General features: G+C 52.6%; 2 protein-coding genes across 3 annotated transcripts in view; one reads left to right on the top strand and one right to left on the bottom strand.

The window, feature by feature from the left end:
• klhl18 (kelch-like family member 18) overlaps positions 1 to 7962 on the bottom strand; it is a 35682-nt gene extending 27720 nt beyond the window's left edge. Inside the window, exons 1-4 of the mRNA XM_038808922.1 lie at positions 7807 to 7962; positions 3521 to 3651; positions 2370 to 2510; positions 482 to 680 (exon numbers count right to left, since the gene is read on the bottom strand). Coding sequence (XP_038664850.1) covers positions 482 to 680; positions 2370 to 2510; positions 3521 to 3651; positions 7807 to 7923 — 588 coding nt within the window. The 5' untranslated portion in view covers positions 7924 to 7962. The remainder of the gene's footprint in view (positions 1 to 481; positions 681 to 2369; positions 2511 to 3520; positions 3652 to 7806) is intronic.
• A 2018-nt stretch (positions 7963 to 9980) lies between these two features.
• The window catches only part of zgc:162816 (uncharacterized protein LOC571260 homolog), a 140581-nt gene continuing 126245 nt past the window's right edge, over positions 9981 to 24316 (top strand). For both annotated transcript variants that reach the window (XM_038808924.1, XM_038808925.1), the window contains exon 1: positions 9981 to 10054. The gene's annotated coding sequence lies outside the window, so the exon portion shown is untranslated. The remainder of the gene's footprint in view (positions 10055 to 24316) is intronic.

Here is a 24316-nt window from a genome sequence, read left to right as displayed (position 1 = left end):
CACGACTGACAGAGGCCTGAAAAACATTTATGGTGAAATTAGTATCTTTATTTTAACAGTAATTGTTTAAACCCCATCCCATCCCTCTCATTCCATACCTATCCTATTCCTTTCAAACCTCTGTGCCATCCCCTCTTCTTTCTCTGCCATTTCAGTCCTTCATTCCATCCCTCCCATGCATTTTTGATTATTTGTCAATGGAAAGGACTTGTGATTGAGTTATCTTTAAGTAAAGTATTTTAAACTACAAAGTGATATTAACACAAGTTAAAATAGACCACAGAATAGTCACAGGTTGTAATGCCATTGCTGGTCGAAGATGCAACCAACAGTAACTGAACGGTCAGGGCTTTAAGAAAGAGATCAGGAATAATCCAGTCAGTATTTCTCCATTCCTCCCATACTCTTGTTATGAACAACCCTCGCCGTATTCTGATTGAAAATTCCACAACCTCATACACTAATTGTCAACTCCGCATACCTGTTCTTCAGACTTCACATTGAGCTCATCACGAGCAACAAGCTCAAACACCTCCTCAAAGGGCAATGCAAGAAACTCCTCAGACATGGATACTTCTACAAAGTGCTGGTGGATGAAACTGTTGGATGAGTCGTAAAGGACAGTGCACATCATCGTCTCTGCAAACTGACGCACTCCCAGGCAGTTTTTAGGATGCAGCCTGGAAGAGTGGAGGGAAGATTTAGGGAGGGTAATGGAAGACATTCGTTACTGAAAATGTTATTAAAAAAAGGAAATCGATTCCTAGAACTATGCCATCCATGTCGGAAAATGTTTAGGAAACAAATCCAAGTAAGTTACAAGCCAAAACATAATTGCGAGAATTCTTACACCAGCTAGTGTTGAAATGTGCTTTGCCACCAAGCTGCTGACGAGCTCCTGGAGCCCGTTTTGCCATTCAATTAGATCATGGCATTTAAAAATATTTGCTCCATATCCCTTGATAATGTTCCTAACAAAATCTATCAACATTAGTGTTCCAAATTTCATTGGGTCAGTATTCACAGCCTTTTGGAGGAGAATGTTCTAAATATTTCCTATCCATTGTACGAAAAGGTTCTCTTTGATTCCACTCCTGAACAGCCCAGCTCTAACTTTAAGATTATGCCCTAGCAGAGGGAACATTTTCTATCTCCTCACTTTGCAGAAAGTCGGTATGGAGGTGCAGCAAGTAATAAAAAAGGCAAATGGAATTTTAGCGCTTATTGCAAAAGGACTAGAGTATAAAAGTAGGAAAATGTTGTTGCAATTGTACAGAGTGTTGATGAGACCACACCTGGAGTGTTGTGTCCAGTTTTGGTCTCCTTATTTGAGGAAGGATATGGTGGCATTGGAGACAGTTCAGAGGAGGCTCACCGGATTGATTCCAGGGATGAAGTACAAGAGATTGAATAGTTTGGGCTTATACTCGCAGGAGTTTAGAAGAATGAGAGGGGATCAGATCGAGGTATACAAGATACTAAAAGGTATTGATCAAGTAAATGCAGACCAAATGTTCCCCCTTGTGGGGCAATCTAGAATGAGATGTCACAGATATAGATTGAGAGGTAGCAAATTTAAAACAGAGATGAGGAAGAACTACTTCTCGCAGAGGGTGGTGAATTTGTGGAACTCGCTGCCCCTTAGTGCAGTGGAGTCTGAATCATTCAATGGTTTCAAGAAGGAGATAGATATAATCTCTGATTTTAAAAACGGGTTAAAGGGATATGGGGAACAAGTAGGGAGGTGGATTTGAGACCAGGAAGAGATCAGCCATGATCTGATTGAATGGCACGGCAAGCTCGAAGGGCTGAATTGCCTACTTCTGCTCCTAATTCCTATGCTCCATTTCAGTTGCACTGACACCAATTGTAGCAACTTCCCGCTCACCCAGCTGAGATCAGCTAATTAAGAGCAGATTCTGGAATCGAACCTGGAAACTTCCTGATCGGTACAGTTGAGCCATATGATTTTCCTCACTCTGATTACTGCAATCACCTCATAGTCAAGGCACTGTACTACATGCAGACTAACTCGTGCAATCTTTCATCCCAGATTAGTGCTCTAGTTTCTCCCTGAAGTTATAAAAAATTATTTTATGGGATGTGGATGCCACTGGTGAGGCCAGTATTTGTTGCCCATCCCTAATTGCCCTTGAACTCAGTGGTTTGCTCAGCTTTGTCAGGGGACAATTAAGAATCATCTGCATTGTAGTGGGTCTGGAGTTACATGGAGGCAAGACTAGGCAAGGATGACAAATTTCCTTCCCTAAAGGTCTTTGGACACTGTAATGACACACTGAGGCCCGAGGATCTGGCAGCAACACGCATGAATGATGATTGCATTTCTCTCTCCCACTCCCAGCACTCACCGCTCTCTCAGAAAGGTACAGCACACATCCTTTACATTCTGAAGCTGCAAGAAACTGGCACCGATCAGCAATGACTGCACATTCTGCTGGTCTATTGCCAGCCGGCCATTATAGGCAAAGTTAATGAGCGCTTCCAGGGTACTGTGAGAAGACAGACAGAATCACTTTATAGAATTTATCACGATAACATTTTTCATAAATCTGCATAAAAATTACAAAGGACCCAATACGTACCGAGGCTTATACGTGACCCGAATCACCTCATAGCTGAGGCGCTGTACTGCTTTTGCACAATCTTTTAATCCAGATTCCCTGTTCCGGCCCTGGTGTCTCCCCATTCCCTGGAAAGCACTGGCTCGTGCTAATCTTTCACTTCAGAGCTGTTGACCACCGTGCAGTAGCTTGACCATTGGTCAGCTGCAGCGTATGACCCCACTGTAAATCCCAGCTGTACTGGTGCTAACTAATCATTTTAACATGAGATCAGGTCCACCCCTGGTACAATATCTTGGCTCTAGTTGCAACTCTCTAGGTTCTAACATCTGCCTAGGTACATTGCAAAGTGAGAGGTTGATGGGATACAGGTAGATAAAAACACAGCTGTCAGCCGCAAAACTGGATAAAATAACCAGAATGTTCAATGTGTTTCAAATGGTTCCTTTGCAATTGATGATAGCGACTGTAAATGATTACCACCATTCTCTCAAGATAGGTGGCTATCTGTTATAAGCGGGGATGGTGAACGGAGTAAGGACTGTTTGTACCTTGTCCTTCTCCTTAATGCTCATACCGGAGATGAGTCAGTCGGAAAAAACAGAAAAAAATGCCAATGTTTGCCAAAAGACAGAGCACGTCACACACCGAATTAATTTCCTGAGTTCAGTGACAAGGAGAAATATGAGTGCCATTCTATGCCAATCGATTGCCATAAACAGTATAGGCAAGTTCATTTGTTTTGTTAGGAGGAAAATTGTCGAAACAAGACTCTGATTTTTAGACAGTGTCACTGTATACTTAAATTCCACCTAATTCCAACATCACAATCAAAGCCTGGCATCTCTGACAACGCAGCATTCCCACAGTACAGCAGAGAATAAAAATCGACAGAATAAATGAGAGCAGCTCAAATGTATGAAGTAAACTCCTCTAACCTGGGGTCCATTCCCTGCATAACAATCTCATCCTGCTTGCACTCGATCATGTCGTTTGTGAACATGGCATGAAAGTATGGAATAGATGCAGCCAGCACAATGCGATGTGCGGTGTACTTGTGGTCACCAACCTGGAAAAGGACAGAATATTTAGAAGTAACGGAACATTGATCCTATGCAACAGGCCAATCATCAAGTTCAATCATACTAATAACACAATTAACCCCAATATCACCAACCATCAAAACCAACAACCCTGAAATCATGGGAATTTGTGGGAGGGGCAGACTGCAGGGAGCAGAGAACACAAAGCAGGGGCTGCTTGGAGATGAGGGGCTGGATTCTCCATAGCCCCATGCCAAAATCCTGTTTGGCGTGGGGATGAGAATCGACATGCCCAACTGGATCACGACTGGCATGGCTCCGGAGAATCGCTCGTCCATCAATCATGGCGCACGGCTGGGGGGCCCATTGCCAGAGGCCCCCCTGCGATACTACGACCCTGACTGGCTGATTTCCTGACGGCATAGTTCTAATCACGTTTGGCCGGTTGGGACTCAGTCCGTGGCCTCCCTGGGGGGGGGGGGGGATCCATAACGGGTGGGGGGGTCCATAACGGGTGGGGGGATCATAACGGGTGGGGGGGATCCATAACGGGTGGGGGGGGGGATCCATAACTGGGTGGGGGGGGGGGATCCATAACTGGGTGGGGGGGGGGATCCATAACTGGGTGGGGGGGGGGATCCATAACTGGGTTGGGGGGGGGGGGGGAGATCCGTAACGGGTGGTGGGGGGGAGATCCGTAACGGGTAGTGGGGGGGGGGGGGGGGGGGGGGGGGTGGGGGGGAGATCCGTAACGGGGTGGGGGGGGGAGATCCGTAACGGGTGGGGGGGGGGGGATCGATCCATAACGGGGTCCGCAGTCCGGGTCCGCCACGGTGCTCGGTGCGGCCGCTGGAGGCCACCGCCGTGCACATACGATATGCGATACTACGACCCTGACTGGCTGATTTCCTGACGGCATAGTTCTAATCACGTTTGGGTCTCAGTCCATAACGGGAGGGGGGGGGGGATCCATAACGGGGGGGGGATCCATAACGGGGGGGGGGGGGATCGGGGATCCATAACCGGGGGGGGGGGGGGGGGGGGGAGGATCCATAACGGGGGTGGGGGGGAGGGGGGGGGGGGGGGAGAGAAGATCCATAACGGGGGGGGGGGGATCCGTAACGGGTGTGGGGGGGGATCGATCCGTAATGGGTGGTGGGGGGGGAGATCCATAACGGGGTCCATAACTGGGGGGGGGGGGGGGGGGGCCTTACAGGGCAGGGCAGCAATCGGGCTGGTCTGATGCAGGGGACCTTATTTCTTGGTGATGGTCCGCAGTCCGGGTCCGCCACGGTGCTCAGTGCTGGAGGCCACCGCCGTGCACATGCACGGACTCGGTGGGGCCTGTATCCACAGCCAAAGTTGCGTTAAGCTCCCCAGATCCCTGCTAACTCCCCTGCAGGTAAGTGAATAGCTCTTTATTTTTTGCAGGAAATTGGAGAATGAAATACCAGCGTTTTTACACTGGCGTGGAGATATAGTCCCATTTTTCGAGAATCCAGCCCGTGGAGTGGGGAACGCTGGGGGGGGGGGGGGGGGGGGGGGGGGCAAAGAGAACACGCAAGCTGGAAAGCAGTGGTGGTGGTACCCGGGCATGATATACACAAGCCATAATAGGGGGTGTCAAACAGGAGAACTGCGAGCTGCTAATAGTGGGGGTCAAACAGGAGAACTGCGAGCTGCTAATAGTGGGAGATATGAGCCAGAACATGGGGGGGGGGGGGAGAAGAAGAGGGCGTGGGGGGAGGAGAGAAGGGGGCATGGGGGGGGGGGGGGAGAGAGAGCAGAGAAGGGGGCATGGGGGGGGGGGGAAGAGAGCAGAGAAGAGGGCATGGGGGGAGGGGGGGAGAGAAAAAGGGTATTGGGGGGGAGGGGGAAGAGAAAGAGGGTGTTGGGGGGGAGGGGAAGAGAAAGAGGGCGTTGGGGGGGGGGGAGAAGAGAAAGAGGGCATTGGGGGGAGGGAGAGAAAGAGGGCGTTGGGGGGGGGGAGAAAGAGGGCGGGGGGGGGAGAAAGAGGGCGTTGGGGGGGAGAAAGGGCGTTGGGGGGGGAGGAAAAGAGGGGGGGGGGGGAGAAAGAGGGCATTGGGGGGGGAGAAAGAGGGCGTTGGGGGGGAGAAAGAGGGCGTTGGGGGGGAGAGAAAGAGGGCGTTGGGGGGGGGGAGAAAGAGGGCGTGGGGGGGGGGGGAAAGAGTGGGGGGGGGGAGAAAGAGGGCGTTGGGGGGGGGGAGGAGAAAGAGGGCATTGGGGAGGGGAGAAAGAGGGCGTTGGGGGGGAGAAGAAAGAGGGGGGGGGGGGGGAGAGAGAAAGAGGGGTTGGGGGGGGAGAAAGAGGGCGTTGGGGGGGGGAGAAAGGGGCGTTGGGGGGGGGGAGAAAGAGGGCGTTGGGGGGGGGGGAGAAAGAGGGCGTTGGGGGGGGAGAAAGAGGGCGTTGGGGGGGGGGAGAAAGAGGGCGTGGGGGGGGGGGAGAAAGAGGGCGTTGGGGGGGGGAGGAGAGAGAGGGCGTTGGGGGGGGGGGAGAAAGAGGGCGTTGGGGGGGGAGAAAGAGGGCGTTGGGGGGGGGAGAAAGAGGGCGTTGGGGGGGGAGAAGAGGGCGTGGGGGGGGAGAAAGAGGGCGTTGGGGGGGGGGGAGAAAGAGGGCGTTGGGGGGGGAGAGAAAGAGGGCGGTGGGGGGGGGGGGGGAAAGAGGGCGTTGGGGGGGGGAAGGAGAAAGAGGGCGTTGGGGGAGGAGAAGGAGGGCAGTTGGGGGGGGGAAGAAGATTGGGCATGGGGGAGGGAGCAAGAGGGCGTTGGGGGGGGGAGAAAGAGGGCGTTGGGGGGGGTAGGAAGAAAGAGGGCGTTGGGGGGGGGAGAAGAAAGAGGGCGTGGGGGGGGGAGGAGAGAAAGAGGGCGTTGGGGGGGGGGGGGAGAAAGAGGGCATGGGGGGGAGAAAGAGGGCGTTGGGGGGGGTAGAAAGAGGGCGTTGGGGGGGGAGAAAGAGGGCGTTGGGGGGGTGGAGAAAGAGGGCGTTGGGGGGGGAGAGAAAGAGGGCGTTGGGGGGGGAGAAAGAGGGCGTTAGGGGGGGAGAAAGAGGGCGTTGGGGGGGGGAGAAAGAGGGCGTTGGGGGGGGGGGGGGAGAGAAAGGAGAGAAGAGAGCGTTGGGGGGGGGGGGAGAGAGAAAGAGGGCGTTGGGGGGGGGGGGAGAGAAAGAGGGCGTTGGGGGGGAGAAAGAGGGCGTTGGGGGGGGGGGAGAAAGAGTGCATGGGGGGGGGAAGAAAGAGTGCATGGGGGGAAGAAAGAGTGCATGGGGGGGGGGGAGAAAGTGTGCGTTGGGGGGGGGAGAAAGAGGGCGTTGGGGGGGGGAGAAAGAGGGCGTTGGGGGGGGGGGAAGAAGAGGGCGTGGGGGGGGGGAGAAGAGGGCGTTGGGGGGGGGAGAAAGAGGGCGTTGGGGGGGGGGAGAAAGAGGGCGTTGGGGGGGGAGAAAGAGGGCGTTGGGGGGGGAGAAAGAGGGCGTTGGGGGGGGGAGAAAGAGGGCGTTGGGGGGGAGAAAGAGGGCATGGGGGGGAGAAAGAGGGCGTGGGGGGGAGAAAGAGGGCGTGGGGGGGGAGAAGAAAGAGGGCATGGGGTGGGGGGAGAAAGAGGGCGTTGAGGGGGGAGAGAAAGAGGGCGTTGGGGGGGGGAGATTTTGAAGGAGGGCGTTGGGGGGGGGGGGAGAAGAAAAGAGGGCGTGGGGGGAGAAAGTGTGCGTGGGGGGGGAGAAAGAGTGCGTGGGGGGGGAGAAGAGGGCGTTGGGGGGGGGGGATAAGAGGGCGTTGGGGGGGGGGGAGAAAGAGGGCGTTGGGGGGGGAGAAAGAGGGCGTTGGGGGGGGGGGAGAAAGAGGGCGTTGGGGGGGGGGGAGAAAGAGGGCGTTGGGGGGGGGAGAAAGAGGGCGTTGGGGGGGGGAGAAAGAGGGCGTTGGGGGGGGGGGGAGAAAGAGGGCGTTGGGGGGGGAGAAAGAGGGCGTTGGGGGGTGGAGAAAGAGGGCGTTGGGGGGGGGGAGAAAGAGGGCGTTGGGGGGGGGGGAAGAGAAGAAGAAGGCGTGTGGGGGGAGAAGAGAAGAGGGGACGTTTTTGGGAGGAGGTGGGGAGGGGAAGGGGCGTTTGGGTTTGAATGGCTTCTCCTCCCCGCTCTGCCCCGGGGTCTCTCCCTCTGTCCTCACTCCTCACCCGCAGGGTCACATCGCAGAGTTTGCCTTGCCGCCGGATCTCCTCCATCAGACCGTAGCCCCGCACCGGCAGGTCACTGACACTGAACAGCATTAAATCCTCCTCCGGGTCCGCCATCTTAGCCAACCTATTACTTCACTTCCGGCTTTGCGTCACGGCTTTAGCGTTCCGGTTACTTCATTTCCCGTTCCTGTCCTTGGGAGTCACCTTCCTTTGGGAGCGTCAACATATTCCTCACGTCATGAGAAACGCAAAGAACCTGCCTGAGCTTCGGGCTGGGATGGCAGTGCAATCTCCTCCTGCTTCATCCATCACAGTCTCACTCAGTTGCTCACCACACAGCTACTCTTCATGAAATTAAAACCAAATATTGCTGCAAATCTGAAATATAAACAAAAATGCTGTGAAAATCAGCATGTCTGGCAACGTCTGTGCAGAGAGAGACATAATTAACATGGGGGGGTGGCCCCTTCCCCCATGCTCCCGCCCCCAGTCCCAGTCTGCAGCATGGGGAAAATGCCAGCTTGGCACCGCCGCCCTGCCCAGAGGGCAAGCACCTGGGGGCCTCCAACCCCTGGGAGAACCCCCTGTCGAAAGACATGCTTGTTAGGTGAATTGGACATTCTGAATTCTCCCTCTGTGTATCTGAACAGATGCCGGAATGTGGCGACTAGGAGCTTTTCACAGTATCTTCATTGCAGTGTCAATGTAAGCCTACTTGTGACAATAATAAAGATTATTATTATAATCTATGTCATGAGTTTGTGGAGACCAGCACTACAGTGTGTGGTGATATGCATTACTGTAGATACACAAGGGGTTAATGTAAGTCCCCGTAGACTAGCTAGACACTAGAGGGTGCACCAGAGACATGACACACAGACATTCAACTAATAGGTCAGTAAGATAGGTCACGACTAATGGGCATTCATGATACACACAGAGGTGACACGACCACAGTGGGGCATTACACCAACCCATATATAAGGACACAGCACACATGATCTTCCTCTTTCCAGTGGAGACACTCAGTAAGTTCAGACACAGGGTTGATTCAACATCACACCCACCACATGGATTGTAGCAGACTGGTTTGTCAGTCTGAGTAGCTATAGAGGATTAACAGTAGTGGCAAACCCGAGTAAGAGAATTGTAAATAGTTCAATAAACGTGTTGAAGTTATCTCCACGTCTGAACCTTCCTTTGTCAGAGTGCACATCAAGGAAGCCGCTTATGCTACGCCAAGAGCATAACAAGACACAGTGCTCACCTGAGATCTCCAAGGCAAGGGAATTAGATCCCAAACCTTGGGTTAGATCATGGGAATGCATATTAGAGTGAGACAGTATATACAGATTTGCTAAAAGGTGGTCCTGCCCACAATGGGTGGAATTCACATCGATACCGGTCGCAAGATCATGTTAGATCTTGCAAGGCATGGCAAGCCAGGTAGATCCTGGAAGAGGGATTTCCCGGCATCTACTGGCTGCACGCACTACCTTTCAGGCGCAACACGGCCGGTATATATACCCCTGAATGTCAGACAAGTGGTCTGACAACACAGAGGAAGTGAAAGATTCAATGCTGGTTAGGCAGAGCTGGGTATCATTAACATACATGGGAAACTTACCCTATGGCCGAGAGTTTCTGCTCCCATTCACATCAGCTAGTTTGGGGGCGAGAGCAGAAAATATCGTGAAACAGCATAAGTCACGGCTCACATCAATGTGAAAGCAGGACCTGATCGTTCCCTCCTCCATCATGGTGGACGCCATCTCCCATCATTCAATGCCAGGAACCTCATTGCAATAAATTTACATCTAATCTGGGGCCCATATGCTGGAATCATACCCTCATGCCAAATAATGCATTCACGACGACGTGATGTCAGAATGGCACAATGTACGAGTGGTCTCAAAGGCATGTACCTGGCAAGCAATACTCCAAGGGAAGCTCGGAACTGAGCGCAGCACTTGTGGAGCTGTTCCACGTCTTGCATGAGAGAGAGGCAGGGCAAAGATTGAGCGGAGTGCCAGAAGGTGCACTGGGGGTTGTCACGGGGTGGGTGGGTGGGGTGTGTGCCAGGGGTAAGTGCGGAGGTGATGGGGCAAATTTCTATTATCTAATTTCTTACATTCAGCCTTTTGTTTCCAATTGATGGACATTCCCTTGAGGTGTTGGAGTATCTGAACCTCTGATTGAAACGCACCACATTGAGCAAATTTCCACAGAGAAAAGAAGTGAAAAGGTAATACACCGAGTTTTAACAAAATAAAAACCTAGCCTAATCATTTTAATGGTAGTTTATGTATTTTAGATGTGTAAGACATTATTTGTCACCGATTTTCTCTGTTTGTCTCTTGACCCTTGCTGAGATATGATTCTGTGGGAACTAGGTAAGTGGGCCAAATCACAACTCTTCACAAGGCATTCAAGAGGGCACTGGGTGATTGCTTGAATAGGAGCAATGTGCAAGGGTACAGAGAAAAGATAGGGGGATGGCACTAGCCCATTTGGAGAGCCAGTGCAGACATGATGGTCCAAATGGCCTCATTTCATGACAAAATATAATTCTGTGATTCTGCAGTACCTGGGCCAAGTGACAACGAATGTGAACCATGAGGAGCAGTTGTCACCTTTGGGCCCCACCCAGAAAGTTATGGCCCTCTCCCCCAGACTTCTCTCTTGCCTCCCCTTTCCCTGCAGGCAAGGCACTCCAAAGACCCCTCTCTGCCTCTGACGTGGAAATCTTCACCTATAAGAAGCCATTCTGCGCTCTCTTCACACTCATTCTGGATGGTGTGGTGAATGTAGGAAACTTATATATTATATTTTATATTTGTTACAGTAACGTTATTAAAAACCCTGGTTTAAGATACATACAGGTCGTATATCTGCAAAAGCTGTGCTTAAGGGTTCGTAAAAGTGAGGTACTAATTGATTTTAACCATTTACTTATTTATCGATATATGGCTAATTGATCATTGTTTTAATTTTGAAGGATCCCTGGGGTGTAAATAATTTCTGAGGGATCGTGTTTAGTCCTGGATGTACAGGTCATGGGACATCTTAGTGGGAGGAGACCAAAGAATTCCGCATGATATAATTAAAAGGTGCAGCCAAGTCTGTCTGTAGTTTTGCAGTTTGCGATATGATTTTAGTTCTGACTCCTGGGAGATTCCTTCAAAGGTCTTTGCACAGAGAAAAGCGAGTAAACCTGATTGCTTACTTTATTTATGTGTTTTTTGAACTGTATTGCTTTGCTTAATTGAAATATATAGTTGCAGGTATATGGAGTAAGTTAAAGTTTTTTTCCTTTTATTTAAGAACTGTTTGAACTGATGTAAGGGTCCTTCCTGTTTATTTCCTGTTTATTCCCTTATTTCCCCTTTCTATTATTTTGCTGTTGAACTTTTGATCCATGGATAACTGATGGACATCTCAATTTAAGGCAGACAGCCTGTAAGAATCCTCTACCTTCAATTCAAACGGGTGGTGATTGGAACTGATCCCACTGATATGTTTTTCATAAGACATGGAAGCAGAATTAGGCCACTTGGCCCATTGAGTCTGCTCCGCAATTCAATCATGGCTGATATGTTTCTCATCCCCATTGTCCTGCCTTCTCCCCATAACCCCTGATCCCTTTATTAATCAAGAACCTATCTATCTCTGTCTCTATCAGTGATTTTGCCTTCATAGCCTTCTCTGGCAAAGAGTTCCACACATTCACCATTCTCTGACTGAAGAAATTCCTCCTAATCTCAGTTTTAAAGGATTGTCCCTTCAGTCTGAGTCTGTGCCCTTGGGTTCTAGTTTTTCTTCCAGTGGAAACATCCTCTCCAAGTCCATCTATCCAGGCCTCTCAGTATCCTGTAAGTTCCAGTAAGATCCCCCTCATCCTTCCAAACTCCAACAAGTACAGACCCAGAGTCCTCAATCGCTCCTCATATGGCAAGCTCTTCATTCCAGCAATCATTCTTGTGAACCTCTTCTGGACCCTTTCCAAGGCCAGCACATCCTTCCTTAGATATGGGGCCCAAAACTACTCACAATACTCCAAATGGAGACTGACCAGAGTCTTATACAGCATCAGAAATACATCCCTACTCTTGCAATCTAGCCCTCTCAACATGAATGCTAACATTGCATTTGCCTTCCTAACTGCTGACTGAACCTGCATTTTAACCTTAAGAGAATCTTGAACTATGACTCCTAAGTCCCTTTGTGGTTCTGATTTCCTAAGCCTTTTCCCATTTGGAAAATAGTCTATGCCTCCATTTTTCCTACAAAAGTGCAGAATCTCACACTTTTCCACATTGTGTTCCACCTGCCACTTCTTTGTCCACACTCCTTGCCTTTGCAAGTCCTTCTGCAGCTCCCCTGCTTCCTGAATACTACCTGTCCCTCTGCATATCTTTGTTTCACAGTCCCAAGGCTTGTGTTTGGTTTCCGTTTGGATTCTGGCAGCCCAGTGAAGAGATCTGACTAGCTCTCTCCAAAAGGATCCTGCTAATACTTCAAGAAGCCCTCTGTGAGTGCTGACTCACTCTCCAGCGAGCCTCTGGATGCTGTTCTCTTGAGCGAGGAGTTAGACAGATTTTTTAATTTGTAATGTGTTGAAGGGTTAAGGAGAACGGGCAAGATAATAGAGTTAAGGCCAGGATGAGATCAGCCATGATCGAATGGCGGATCAGACTCGATGGACCAAATGGCCTAATTCTGCTCCTATATCATATCTTATGAATTTATGACTGCAGAGGCTTAAAGTCAAACCATGAGCGGAAAACAATGTTTGATGTGAAATAAAGTATCTCTCCAGAAAGATAGAGGCCTGAACGTGATCCTCGAGCTGAAGGCCCACTTTGATGAGAAATAAGGGGCGGGATTCTCCCCTACCCGGTGGGACGGGCCGTACCGGTGCCGAGGAGTGGCGTGAACCACTCCGGTGTCGGACCGCCCGGAAGGTGCAGAATCCTCAACACCTTCAGGGGCTAGGCCGGCACCGGTTGGGTTGGCGCCTCACCAGCCAGCGCGGAAGGGCTTGGCGCCGTGCCAACCGGCGGCGAAGGGCCTCAGCAGGCTGGCGCGAGTTGGAGCATGCGCGGGAGTGCCAGCGTGTGCTGCCGTCATCCCAGCTCATGCGCAGGGGGCTTCTCCGTGCCGGCCATGGTGGAGGTTGACTGCAGCCGGCGCGAGGGAAAGAGTGCCCCCACGTCACAGGCCCGCCCGCGGATTGGTGGGTCCTGAACCACCAGTCCCCCCCTCCCCCGGGCCAGATCCCCCGCATCCCCCCGAGGACTCCGCAGCCCACCCATACAGCCAGGTCCTGCCAGTACAGACCTGGTTTGATTTACGCCGGCGGGACCGGCCGAAAACGGGTGGCCGCTCGGCCCATCGCATGGCGAAGAATCGCCGGGGAGGGCCGATGCTAGCTGCCGCCGACCGGAGTGGCGTGATTCCCGCCTCCGCCAAAATCTCGGTGCCGGAGAATTCTGCGGCCGGGGGACGGGATCCACACACCCCCCCCCCCCCCCCCCCGGCGATCCACCGACCCGGCGGTGTTGAATAAATGAATGAATCTACAAAGGAGCCCAAAGACTCTAACCTGCAAGCTTGCTGTGAAGAAAGTGTGCTAAAGAACCACCATCTGCAGCAAAGACTCTTAACGTTTGACCTTCATCCTTATTTTTTTTACCCCTTTCCACCCTCTATATTTATCTGTCTTGTGTGTGTGGATAGAGGGTGGAGGCAGTTAAAGTGGGTAGTAGGTATTAGCTTGTTGTTAACCAGTTGAATTTACTGCATATTTAATGATAGTCCTTGTATAAATAAACAATAATTGTGTTTAAACTTACAAACCTGGAGACTGTAATTATGGGGCAGCCAAGGCCAAAAGACTTTGGGTATTTTTTATAAGAATTATTGGTTCATTCACTTGTAACTCCGGGGCATGTGGGGCTGGAATTGACCGCTCACTAGCCAAAGATGTCGTAACACTGTTAACTGTAAGTCTGTTCCTTTTGAAGAGGGAAATTTGGGCATCCTTAGATATTAGATATACACTAGTTCCATGGTGCTGGGAGAAGTTACAGAGTGGCACACTTTTGTCTGTGGAAAAAAAAGCTGCTAATTGTGTTTTTTAAATGAATTTAGAGTACCCAATTTATTTATTTCTCAAATTAAGGGGCAATTTAGCATGGCCAATCCACCTCCCTACACATCTTTGGGTTGTGGGGTTTGATGCGACCATCAATTCACGCGACACGTGGTTAGAAGTGAACAGTGGTTTTAATCGTCTTACAACAGAGCCTGCCTGTGACAAGATGAACTCCAGATGAACTGCAGGCAGACTCTCAGCATCAAACTTTATACTTCCGGTTAGCGGGAGGAGCCGTGGGTGGAGCCAAGGGTGGAGCCCAGTACAAACTCCCGTACACTCCCAGTGCATCTCCCCCTAGTGGCAGAGCAGCGCAACTGCTCGTGTGCCGAGCTTACAGAGACATAGTAATACAGTGTGAATTATGCTACTGTGATTCACCACATTCACCCCCTGTAAAAAAAATCAAGTCCGGTGGGGGTGGTGGCTTACAGATTGAGTCTGTCCGGTGGCCGAGTTCTCCGCTGTGATCGGCGGAGCACCGGGGTTGTAACCCCTTCTGGTGGCTGGGTAAGCACCGTCGGTTGGGGTACAATGGCGGACTCCGGGGGCAATTCCGCCCGAGCTTCGTACCCATCTGGTTCGATTGGGGGCGCTGGGAGCTAGCTGGCGCGGGCGCGCGAACAAAATGTAGCGAACTGGTAGGTGCGGGGGCGTGGGGGCGAGTTGGGTGGGATGTAGTGTGACGGGTACCTCGGCGGTGGTAGTGGGGGGGGTTGGATCCTGCAGGTGCTAGGTCCCGGAGGGATACAGTGTCCTGACGGCCGTCAGGGAACTCTACAAAGGCGTACTGGGGGTTCGAATGTAGTAGGAGCACTTTCTCTACGAGTGGGTCAGTTTTGTGCGCCATGACGTGCTTCTGGAGGGGTACTGGGCCTGGTGTCTTCAACCATGCCGGGAGCGAAACCCCCATGGTAGTGCCCCTGGAAAAAATAAAGAGCCGCTCGTGAGGGGTCTGGTTGGTAGTGGTACATAAGAGGGACCTAATAGCGTGGAGCGCGTCGGGGAGGACTTCTTGCCAATGGGAGATCGGGAGATTCCTGGACTGGAGGGTCAGTGGGATGGTCTTCCAGACCGTCGCATTCTCCCTCTCCACCTGCCCGTTCCCCCTGGGGTTGTAGCTGGTAGTCCTGCTCGAGGCAATGCCCTTGTCGAGCAGGTACTGACGCAGCTCGTCGCTCATAAAGGACGAACCCCGGTCGCTGTTTACATAGCTGGGGAAACCAAACAGGGTGAAGATACCATGCAGGGCCCTAATGACTGTGTGGGAGGTCATATCGGGGCACGGGATAGCAAAGGGAAAACGGGAGAACTCGTCTATGACGTTCAGGAAGTACACATTCCTGTTAGTCGAGGGGAGTGGCCCTTTGAAATCGATAGTGAGGCATTCAAAGGGCCTAGAGGCCTTGACAAGGTGGGCCCTGTCTGGTCTGTAGAAGTGCGGTTTGCACTCCGCGCAGATCGGGCAATCCCTGGTGATGGCTTTTACCTCTTCGGTGGAGAAAGGCAGATTTCAGGCTTTAATGTAGTGGGCGGGCCGGGTGACCCCCGGGTGGCAGAGGTCATTGTGGATGGTTCTTAAGCGGTCGCTCTGTGCGCTGGCACACGTCCCGCGGGACAGGGCATCTCGGGGCTCGTTGAGCTTCCCCGGTCGATACATAATATCGTAATTGTAGGTGGAGAGCTCGATCCTCCACCTCAGAATGTTGTCATTTTTAATTTTGCCCCTTTGCGAGTTGTCAAACATGAAGGCAACCGATCTTTGGTCGGTGCTGAGGATGAACCTTCTACCTGCAAGGTAGTGCCTCCAGTGACGAATAGCCTCCACAATGGCTTGTGCTTCCTTTTCGACTGAGGAGTGTCGAAGTTCCGAAGCGGAGAGGGTTCGGGAGAAAAATGCGACTGGTCTCCCTGCCTGATTTAATGTGGCTGCAAGAGCTACCTCTGAGGCATCGCTCTCAACCTGGAAAGGGACGGATTCATCCACCGCCCGCATGGCAGCCTTGGCGATGTCCTCCTTGATGCAGTTGAACGCCTGGCAAGCCTCAGCTGACAGGGGGAAAAGTGTGGCCTTAAAGAGTGGGCGGGTTTGTCCGCATATTGAGGGACCCACTGGGCATATGAAAAGAATCCCAAGCACCGTTTGAGGGCCTTGGGACAATGAGGGAGAGGGAGTTCTAAGAGGGGGCGCATACGGCCCGGGTCGGGATCCAGGACTTCGTTTTCCACGACATAGCCGAGGATGGCTAGTCTGGTCATGCGGAAAACGCATTTCTCCTTGTTGTATATGAGGTTAAGCTTCTGGGCCATCTGGAGAAATCGGTTGAGATTGGCATCGTGGTCCTGCTGGTCATAGCCGCAGATGGTGACGTTATCCAAGTACAGAAACGTGGCCCGCAGCCCGTACTGGTCCACCATTCGGTCCATTGCTCGTTGGAACACCGAAACCCCTTTCGTGACGCCAAAGGGGACCCGGAGGAAATGGAAGAGGCGGCCATCGGCCTCAAACGCCGTGAATTGGCGGTCCTCCAGGCGGATTGGGAGTTGGTGGTATGCAGACTTCAGATCCACCGTGGAAAAAATCCGATCTGATTCACCATGTCTGCAATCCTGGGGAGAGGGTACGCGTCGAGGAGTGTAAACCGATTAATGGTCTGACTATAGTCTACGACCATGTGAAATTTTTCCCGGTCTTGACGACCACCACCTGAGATCTCCAGGGGCTGTTACTGGCCTCTATGATCCAGGAATGAACACCCTGTCCTGTAGGCTGTACCGCCTGCTGTGAGTGGCTATGGGTTTACAGTCCGGAGTGAGGTTGGCAAAGAGAGGAGGGGGGGGAGATTCGCAGCGTGGCTAGGCTGCAGATAGTGAGTGGGGGTAGGGGTCCGCCGAAGCTGAGGGTGAGACTCTTGAGATTGCATTGAAAGTCGAGTCCCAATAAGAGTGGGACGCAGAGTTCGGGCAGGACATATAGTTGGAATTTAGAATAGCTAGGGCCTTGGATTGTTAGAGTTGCGACGGTGCGCCCTTGGATATGGACAGAGTGGGAACCCGAAGCGAGGGAGATAGTTTGCCGTGCAGGGAAAACGGGGAGCGAACAGCGTCTTACCAGATCTGGGTGTACGAAGCTCTCAGTGCTCCCAGAGTCGAAACGGCACGGTGTACTGTACCCATTGATTTTGACCGTTGACATGGAGTTGTTGAGATGCTTTGGGCGCGATTGGTCCAGTGTGAGTGCGTTGAGTTGCGGGTAGTCGGCGGCTCGGTCGGCTGCGCTGGGATGGCCCCGCGATGAGTGCCCACTGAGGTCACAGTCTTCAATCGAGTTTTCTGAGTGTGGAGAGGATGGGGCCCAAGATGGCCGCCCCTGTGGATCGCACGTGGCGGGCGGCGAGGAAGATGGCGTCCAAGTTGGCGGCCCCCATGAGTCGCCCGTGGTGGACCACGTGGTGGGGCTCCGCCAAGATGGCGGCCCCCATGGATCACACGTGGCGGGTGGGGGCGGAGTCGGGGTATAGGCCGCTGCGTTCCGGGGCCTACGGGCCTGCGAGTGCGGAGGGCGATTACTTTGTGCCACTGGAGTTTTAGGGGCTGGGGCCTTCCTTGCCAGGCACACTCTGGCGTAGTGGCCTTTTCGCCCGCAGCTGCTGCAGGTCACGTTGCGGGCCGGGCAGTGCTGCCGCGGGTCCTGGGGCTGGCCACAAAAGTGGCAGGCTGGGGCAGCATGGTGGCTGGGTGGCCGCGCGGCGCAGGCCTGGGGAGTCGCTGGTCGGGGGGCCATGACGGGTTCGCGCAGTCGGCAGGAAACGAGGTGAGGCTGTGAAATGAGACCTCCATTGTTGTAGCGAGTTCAACAGTATCTTCTAAATTTAGGGCCCCTTTCTCCAGCAGTCGCTGCCGCATGTAATTCGATCTAAGGCCTGCAGCAAAGATATCGCGGACAGCAAGTTCTCTATGCTCTGTAGCAGTTACAGCCTGATAATTACAGTCCCGGGATAAGACTTTTAAGCCTCTTAGGAATTCTTCTAGCAATTCTGTAGGGCGCTGGCGGCGAGTAGTAAAAACGTGGCGCGCGTAGACCTCATTGATAGGCCTCACGTACATTCTATCGAGTAGGACCAGGGCCTCTGTATATGAGCCGGTACAGTTTAGCTGAGTAGACATACGATGGCTCACCCTCGCTTGGAGTTTCTGCTCCTCCGTCGTTTCTGTGGTGCTTGCTTCAGCCAGGTAGGCCTTAAAACATCGGGGCCAATGCAAAAAGATTTCTTTAGCCTCTGCATCCTGCGGGTCGAGTTCCAGTCGGTTAGGCTTGAGGGCTGATTCCATGGTCATTCTTTACTGTTTCCTAAGACGATTAAATTGATGAGACCATCAATTCACGCGACACGTGGTTAGAAGTGAACAGTGGTTTTAATCGTCTTACAACAGAGCCTGCCTGTGACACGATGAACTCCAGATGAACTGTAGGTGTGGTTTAGCACAACGCTAAATTGCTGGCTTTGAAAGCAAACCAAGCAGGCCAGCAGCACGGTTCGATTCCCGTAACAGCCTCCCCGAACAGGCGCCGGAATGTGGCGACTAGGGGCTTTTCACAGTAACTTCATTTGAAGCCTACTTGTGACAATAAGCGATTTTCATTTTCATTCATTTTTCAACTGCAGGCAGGCTCTCAGCATCAACCTTTATACTTCCGGTTAGGGGGGAGGAGCCGTGGGTGGAGCCAAGGGTGGAGCCCAGTACAAACTCCCGTACACTCCCAGTGCATCTCCCCCTAATGGCAGAGCAGCGCAACTGCTCGTGTGCCGAGCTTACAGAGACATAGTAATACAGTGTGAATTACGCTACTGTGATTCACCACAGGGTTGAGAGCTACGCAGACACGGGGGGAATGTTCAAACTCCACACAGACCGTGACCCGGGGCTGGGATTGAACCTGGGTCTTTGGTGCCGTGAGGCAGCAGTGCTAAGCACTGTGCTGTCCCAACAAGCTGCTAATTGTAACGAATATTACAAAGACATATTCTGTCTCTGAGGGGCCAGCTCCTTTGGGGTGAAAGTTGCGGGTGTTACATCTCAAGGCCTGTTCTTCAATGTGTGACATCCAACATGTCTGCTGGTAGCAGCAGGGAGAATTGATGGATACCATCCGTACCTTGACAGGAACCATTGAACAGCAGAGGAGGAAGGTGATTGATAGCTATACCCAGATATCGGATCACCGATATCACTAATTGCAAGACAATATGTGTGCCTTTGTAATAATTGTATATTGTAATTAAGCATGCTGACCTTTAATGTGGTTGGTTAATTATTCTCACATACTATACATGATGTAACCTTAATTAATGGTCATGATTAGATATAGATAACTCGTAACAAATGATTGGTATATACTAATTTCTTATAATAGAATCTCAAAGTATAACTGCCTGTACCATTTTTGAATTTGTGTGTTTTTGGTGTCCCAATTGGAATGCCAAGAGCCCTTACTATAGCTTGTAATAAAGAACTAATTATTTTACTCCAAGAATCTTCGTCTGGTTTCTCGTGAGTGGAATAGTGAAGTACACTGAGGTTGAATAGCTGTAATTTTCTCTGCAACACTTTGTTGCTAATTGATTGATTCTGCATTAAATTAAAGTTTGTTTTAACATAACAGATACCGATTGGTCAGTGTTATTCTTCCTGAGGCGAAGAATCCATTCCTCACAGTTTTCCAAATTAAAATCTCGTTCCGGATCCGTTTTTTAAAAATAAATTCAGAGTACTCGATTGATTTTTTTCCAATTAAGGGGCAATTTAGAGTGGCCAATGTACCTAACCTGCACATCTTTGGGTTGCAGGGGCGAAACCCACACAGACACGGGGAGAATGTGCAAACTCCACACGGACAGTGACCCAGGGCGGGGATTCAAACCCGGGTTCGCAGCGGGGTAGTCCCAGTGCTAACCACTGCGCCGCTTGCCGCCCGGCAAGGTTAACATTTATTACCCATCACCCATCAGCCAGTTCGAAGGATAGTTCAAAGTTGACCACGGGGACATTAGCTGGCGGCCATGGAGTGAGTGGTCGCACACAGGTCAGCTCTGGCTCGAAGGCGTTGATTTAAGCGCTTTATACCTGCTAGTGGGGTAGTTCCAGCATAAAAGTGATGCAGAAGGTGTAGAGGGAGAGGTTCTCCCAAAGATTGGCATGTCTACTGGCTACCAGACCCAGCAAAAAACAGTTAAAGACCTTGCAAGGGGGATAGAGTATAGGATGTCCTTATATGCCGATGACTTGTTATTATACGTGTCGGAACCGAGTGTGTCATAGGGGGAATATTGGAGCTGTTTCGGGTGTTTGGTCTTTCTCGGGGTACAAATTAAATCTAGACAAGAGTGAATATTTTGTGGTGTCTCGGCCAGGGATGGGGCAGAGGTGGGGGCGCCATTCCGTAGGGCAGGGATTCACTTTAGATACCTGGGGGTGCAGGTTGCTTGGGATTGGGGGGGGGGGGCATTTTTAGTTTGGTGGGGAGGGTGAAAGCTGATCTGGCGAGGTGGGATGGTCTCCCTGTCACTGGCGGGCCGGGTACAGACGGTTAAAATGAATGTGCTGCCGCGATTTCTGTTTATTTTTCAATGCCTGCCGATTTTCCTGACAAAGGCATTTTTTAGCGAGATTGAAGAGATGATTACCTTGTGCATATGGGGAGGGAAGGTGGCCAGAATTAAAAAGGGGCTACTACAGAGAGGAAGGCAGGCAGGGGGTTTGGGTCTTCTAAACCTGATGTATTATTACTGGGCGGCGAATGTGGTGAACGTACGGAACTGGGTCAGAGGGGTTGCCTCCCAACGGGTCAGAATGGAGGAGAGTTTGTGTAAGGGGCCAGGATTGAAGGCGCTAGCGACTGCGCCGTTTCTGACACACCCGGGGAGATACTCGGGGAGTCCGGTAGTAATAGCTTCGTTGAGAATTTGGAGGCAGTTTCGACAGCACTTCGGGTTGGGGGCAGGGTCAAGGGAAATGCCTATTTGGGGGAACCATAGATTTGAACCAGGGAAGTAGGATGGAAATTTTCGGAGATGGGAGGAGAAAGGAATTAGGGCACTAAAAGATTTGTTTCTTGGGGGTCGGTTTGCAGGATTGAAGGAGCTGGGAGCAAAGTATGGGCTGGAGCAGGGGCAAATATTTAGATACATGCAGGTTCAAGACTTTGCCAGAAAGGAGATACAGAGCTTCCCAGTAGAGCTGGCTTCCACATTGCCGGAGGAGGTGCTGACAACAGGGAGACTGGAGAAGGGGGTAGTATCGACAGTTTATGGGGTTATTTTGGAGGAGGAGAAGGCACCACTGGAAGGGATCAAGGCAAAGTGGGAGGAAGAGTTGGGAGAGGGTATGAAGGAGGGGTTCTGGTGTGAGGTGCTCCGGAGGGTGAATGCCTCCACCTCATGTGCGAGGTTGGGGCTGATGCAGCTGAAGGTGGTGTATAGAGCACACTTTACAAGAGTGAGGATGAGCCGGTTCTTTGAGGGGGAAGAAGATGTGTTTGAGCGTTGTGTGGGGAGCCCCGCAAACCACGTTCATATGTTTTGGTCCTGTCCAAAGCTGGAGGTTTACTGGAAGGAGGTTTTTAGGGTAATCACTAAAGTGGTGCACGTGAAACTGGATCCGGACTTCCGGTTGCGGCTATGACCAGCTAAGTCGCACGTTTGGCTGCTCCTGCTACAAAGGTGTTTTCGGGCCGATTGGAGGGCCCCAACGGCGCTGTAAGGACAAATCCCGGTGGGGGAAGGCTCCCTGAAGAGAACCAGACCAACTTTATGGTCGGTACCCGGAGTGGGGTAGTAAAGAAAGCAACAGCAGCTCCCAAAAAAAAGCGGGGGAAGAAGACCAAAATGGCGGCCGGTGGAGCACCCGAGGAATGGAGGAAATGGGCGGAGGAGCAGCAGGCCGCTCTCCTGCGCTTCTTTACGGAGCTGAAAATGGAGCTCTTGGAGTCAATGAATGCGACGACCACCAGGCTGATGGGAGCCCAGGCGACCCAAGAGGCGTCGATTCGGGAGCTGCAACAGGAGATGACTGTGAGGGAGGAGGAGGCCACGGTCCTCGTGGGAAAGGTAGAGGTGCACGAGGCACTCCACCTGAAATGGCAGAGCCGTTTTGAGGAGCTGGATACCCGAATGAGGCGGAAGAACCTGAGGATCTTGGGCCTGGCAGAAGGCCTGGAGGGGTCAGACCTCCCGGGATATGTAGCAGAAATGCTGAGCTCCCTGATGGGGGCAGGGGCCGTCCCTTCGCCCCTGGAGCTGGAAGAGGCCTACAGGGTCATGGCTAGGAGGCCAAGAGCAAATGAGCCCCCGAGGGCGGTGCTGGTGCGGTTCCAGCGACTCAGCGACCGTGAGAGAGTGCTGGAGTGGGCCAAGAGGGAAAGGAGCAGTAAGTGGGAGAATTCGACGGTGAGGGTCTACCAGGACTGGAGTGCGGAGGTGGCAAAGCGGCGGGCCCGGTACAACCGGACGAAGGCGGTGCTACATGCAAAACGGATCAGGTTCGGAATGCTGCAGCCAGCGCGCTTGTGGGTCACCTACAGGAACCAACACCACTATTTTGAGTCCCCAGAGGAGGCGTGGGCCTTTGTACAGGAAGAGAAACTGGACTCGAATTAGACCCAGGGGATACTTGGCGGCCGTAGCCGCTCGGGTACTTTCAGCTGAATTCTTTGTTTGGATTTTGAACTCTTGCTGTGGTTTTTCTTCTGATGTTTTTTCCCCCTTTGCCAACTTCCCTTAGTTATTGTTATTGCGGTTATTCAGGGTTATTTATGGTTATTTATGCTGTTTGGTAGAGGGCGACTGTTAAGTACATTGTTATTTGTTATTTATCTGTTATTTATAATGTTAAGTTGGGGAGGTGGGACGGGGGGGAGAGCAGATCGGGGATATGGGCTCCTAGGGGGGGTTCTTTTACAGGCATGGACGGGGACGGGGGTGGAACTGAAGATGGCGGGGTGGGGTGTGGCAGGGCGAAAGCGCGGGCTTTCCTCTGTTTTCCCGCGCGCGGGGCAGAGGAGGGGGGAGGGGAGGAGTGCGGGGCGTGGCTAGCAATGGCGACCTTTCCCGCGCTGGAGCGGGGCCAGGGAGGAGTGGCAAGGGGGGGGGAGGCCCCCCCCGAGCCGGGGGGAGTCGGAGTGGGGCAGGAGCAGCCGGGTCAGCGTGAACCAGCTGACTTACGGGAGTACGATGGAGGGTACATCGCGGCTAGGAGGGGTCCTAGCCTGGGGGGGGGGGGGGGGGGGAGGGGGGTTAGGGAGGGACACCGGGTTGCTGCTGAAAAGACCAGAAACGGGAAGTGGAGGACTGGAGAGGGGGGGGGAGGGGGACATCGCCATGGGGAGCGGGTCAGAAGGGGAGGGTCGACCCGGGGCGAGCAGGGAACAGGACATGGCTAATCGGCAGGGGAAGGGGGCGGGTCGTCCCGCGACCCGGCTGATCACTTGGAACGTGAGGGGGTTGAATGGGCCGGTCAAGAGATCAAGGGTATTCTCACACCTGAAGGGACTGAAGGCTGATGTAGCAATGTTACAGGAGACCCATTTGAAGGTAGTGGACCAGGTTCGCCTGAGAAGGGGGTGGGTGGGACAGGTGTTCCACTCTGGATTGGACGCAAAGAACCGGGGGGTGGCGATTCTGGTGGGAAAGAGGGTGTCGTTCGTGGCGGAGGAGGTGGTGGCGGATAAGGAGGGTAGGTATGTGATGGTGAAGGGTAAGCTGCAGGGGGAGAAAGTGGTGATGGTCAACGTATATGCCCCGAACTGGGATGACGCGGGTTTTATGAGGCGCCTATTGGGCCTCATTCCGGGACTGGAGGCAGGGGGCTTGATCATGGGGGGGGACTTTAATACAGTGCTGGACCCCGGGCTAGACAGATCGAGCGCAAGGACCAATAGGAGGCCGGCAGCGGCAGAAGTGCTGAGGGGGTACATGGAGCAGATGGGAGGAGTAGACCCATGGAGGTTTGGTAGGCCGAGGGCGAGGGAGTATTCCTTTTTCTCCCACGTCCATAGAGTGTACTCCAGAATCGATTTCTTCGTGTTGAGCAGGGGGCTGATCCCGAGGGTACGGGAAGCTGAGTACTCGGCCATTGCGATCTCTGATCATGCACCGCATTGGGTGGATGTGGAAATGGGGGAGGCGCGGGACCAGCGCCCGCTGTGGCGGCTGGATGTGGGGCTGTTAGCGGACGACGAGGTGTGTAAAAGGGTCCGGAAGAGCATTGAGAGCTATCTGGACTTGAATGACACGGGTGAGGTGCAGGTGGGGATGGTCTGGGAGGCCCTGAAGGCAGTGATCAGGGGAGAGC

The sequence above is a fragment of the Scyliorhinus canicula genome, chromosome 10 (genome assembly GCF_902713615.1).
Source record: "Scyliorhinus canicula chromosome 10, sScyCan1.1, whole genome shotgun sequence".
Lineage (NCBI taxonomy): Eukaryota > Metazoa > Chordata > Chondrichthyes > Carcharhiniformes > Scyliorhinidae > Scyliorhinus > Scyliorhinus canicula.
The sequence above is the reverse complement of the archived record's forward strand: the minus strand, read 5'-3'. Positions and strand labels throughout refer to the sequence as shown.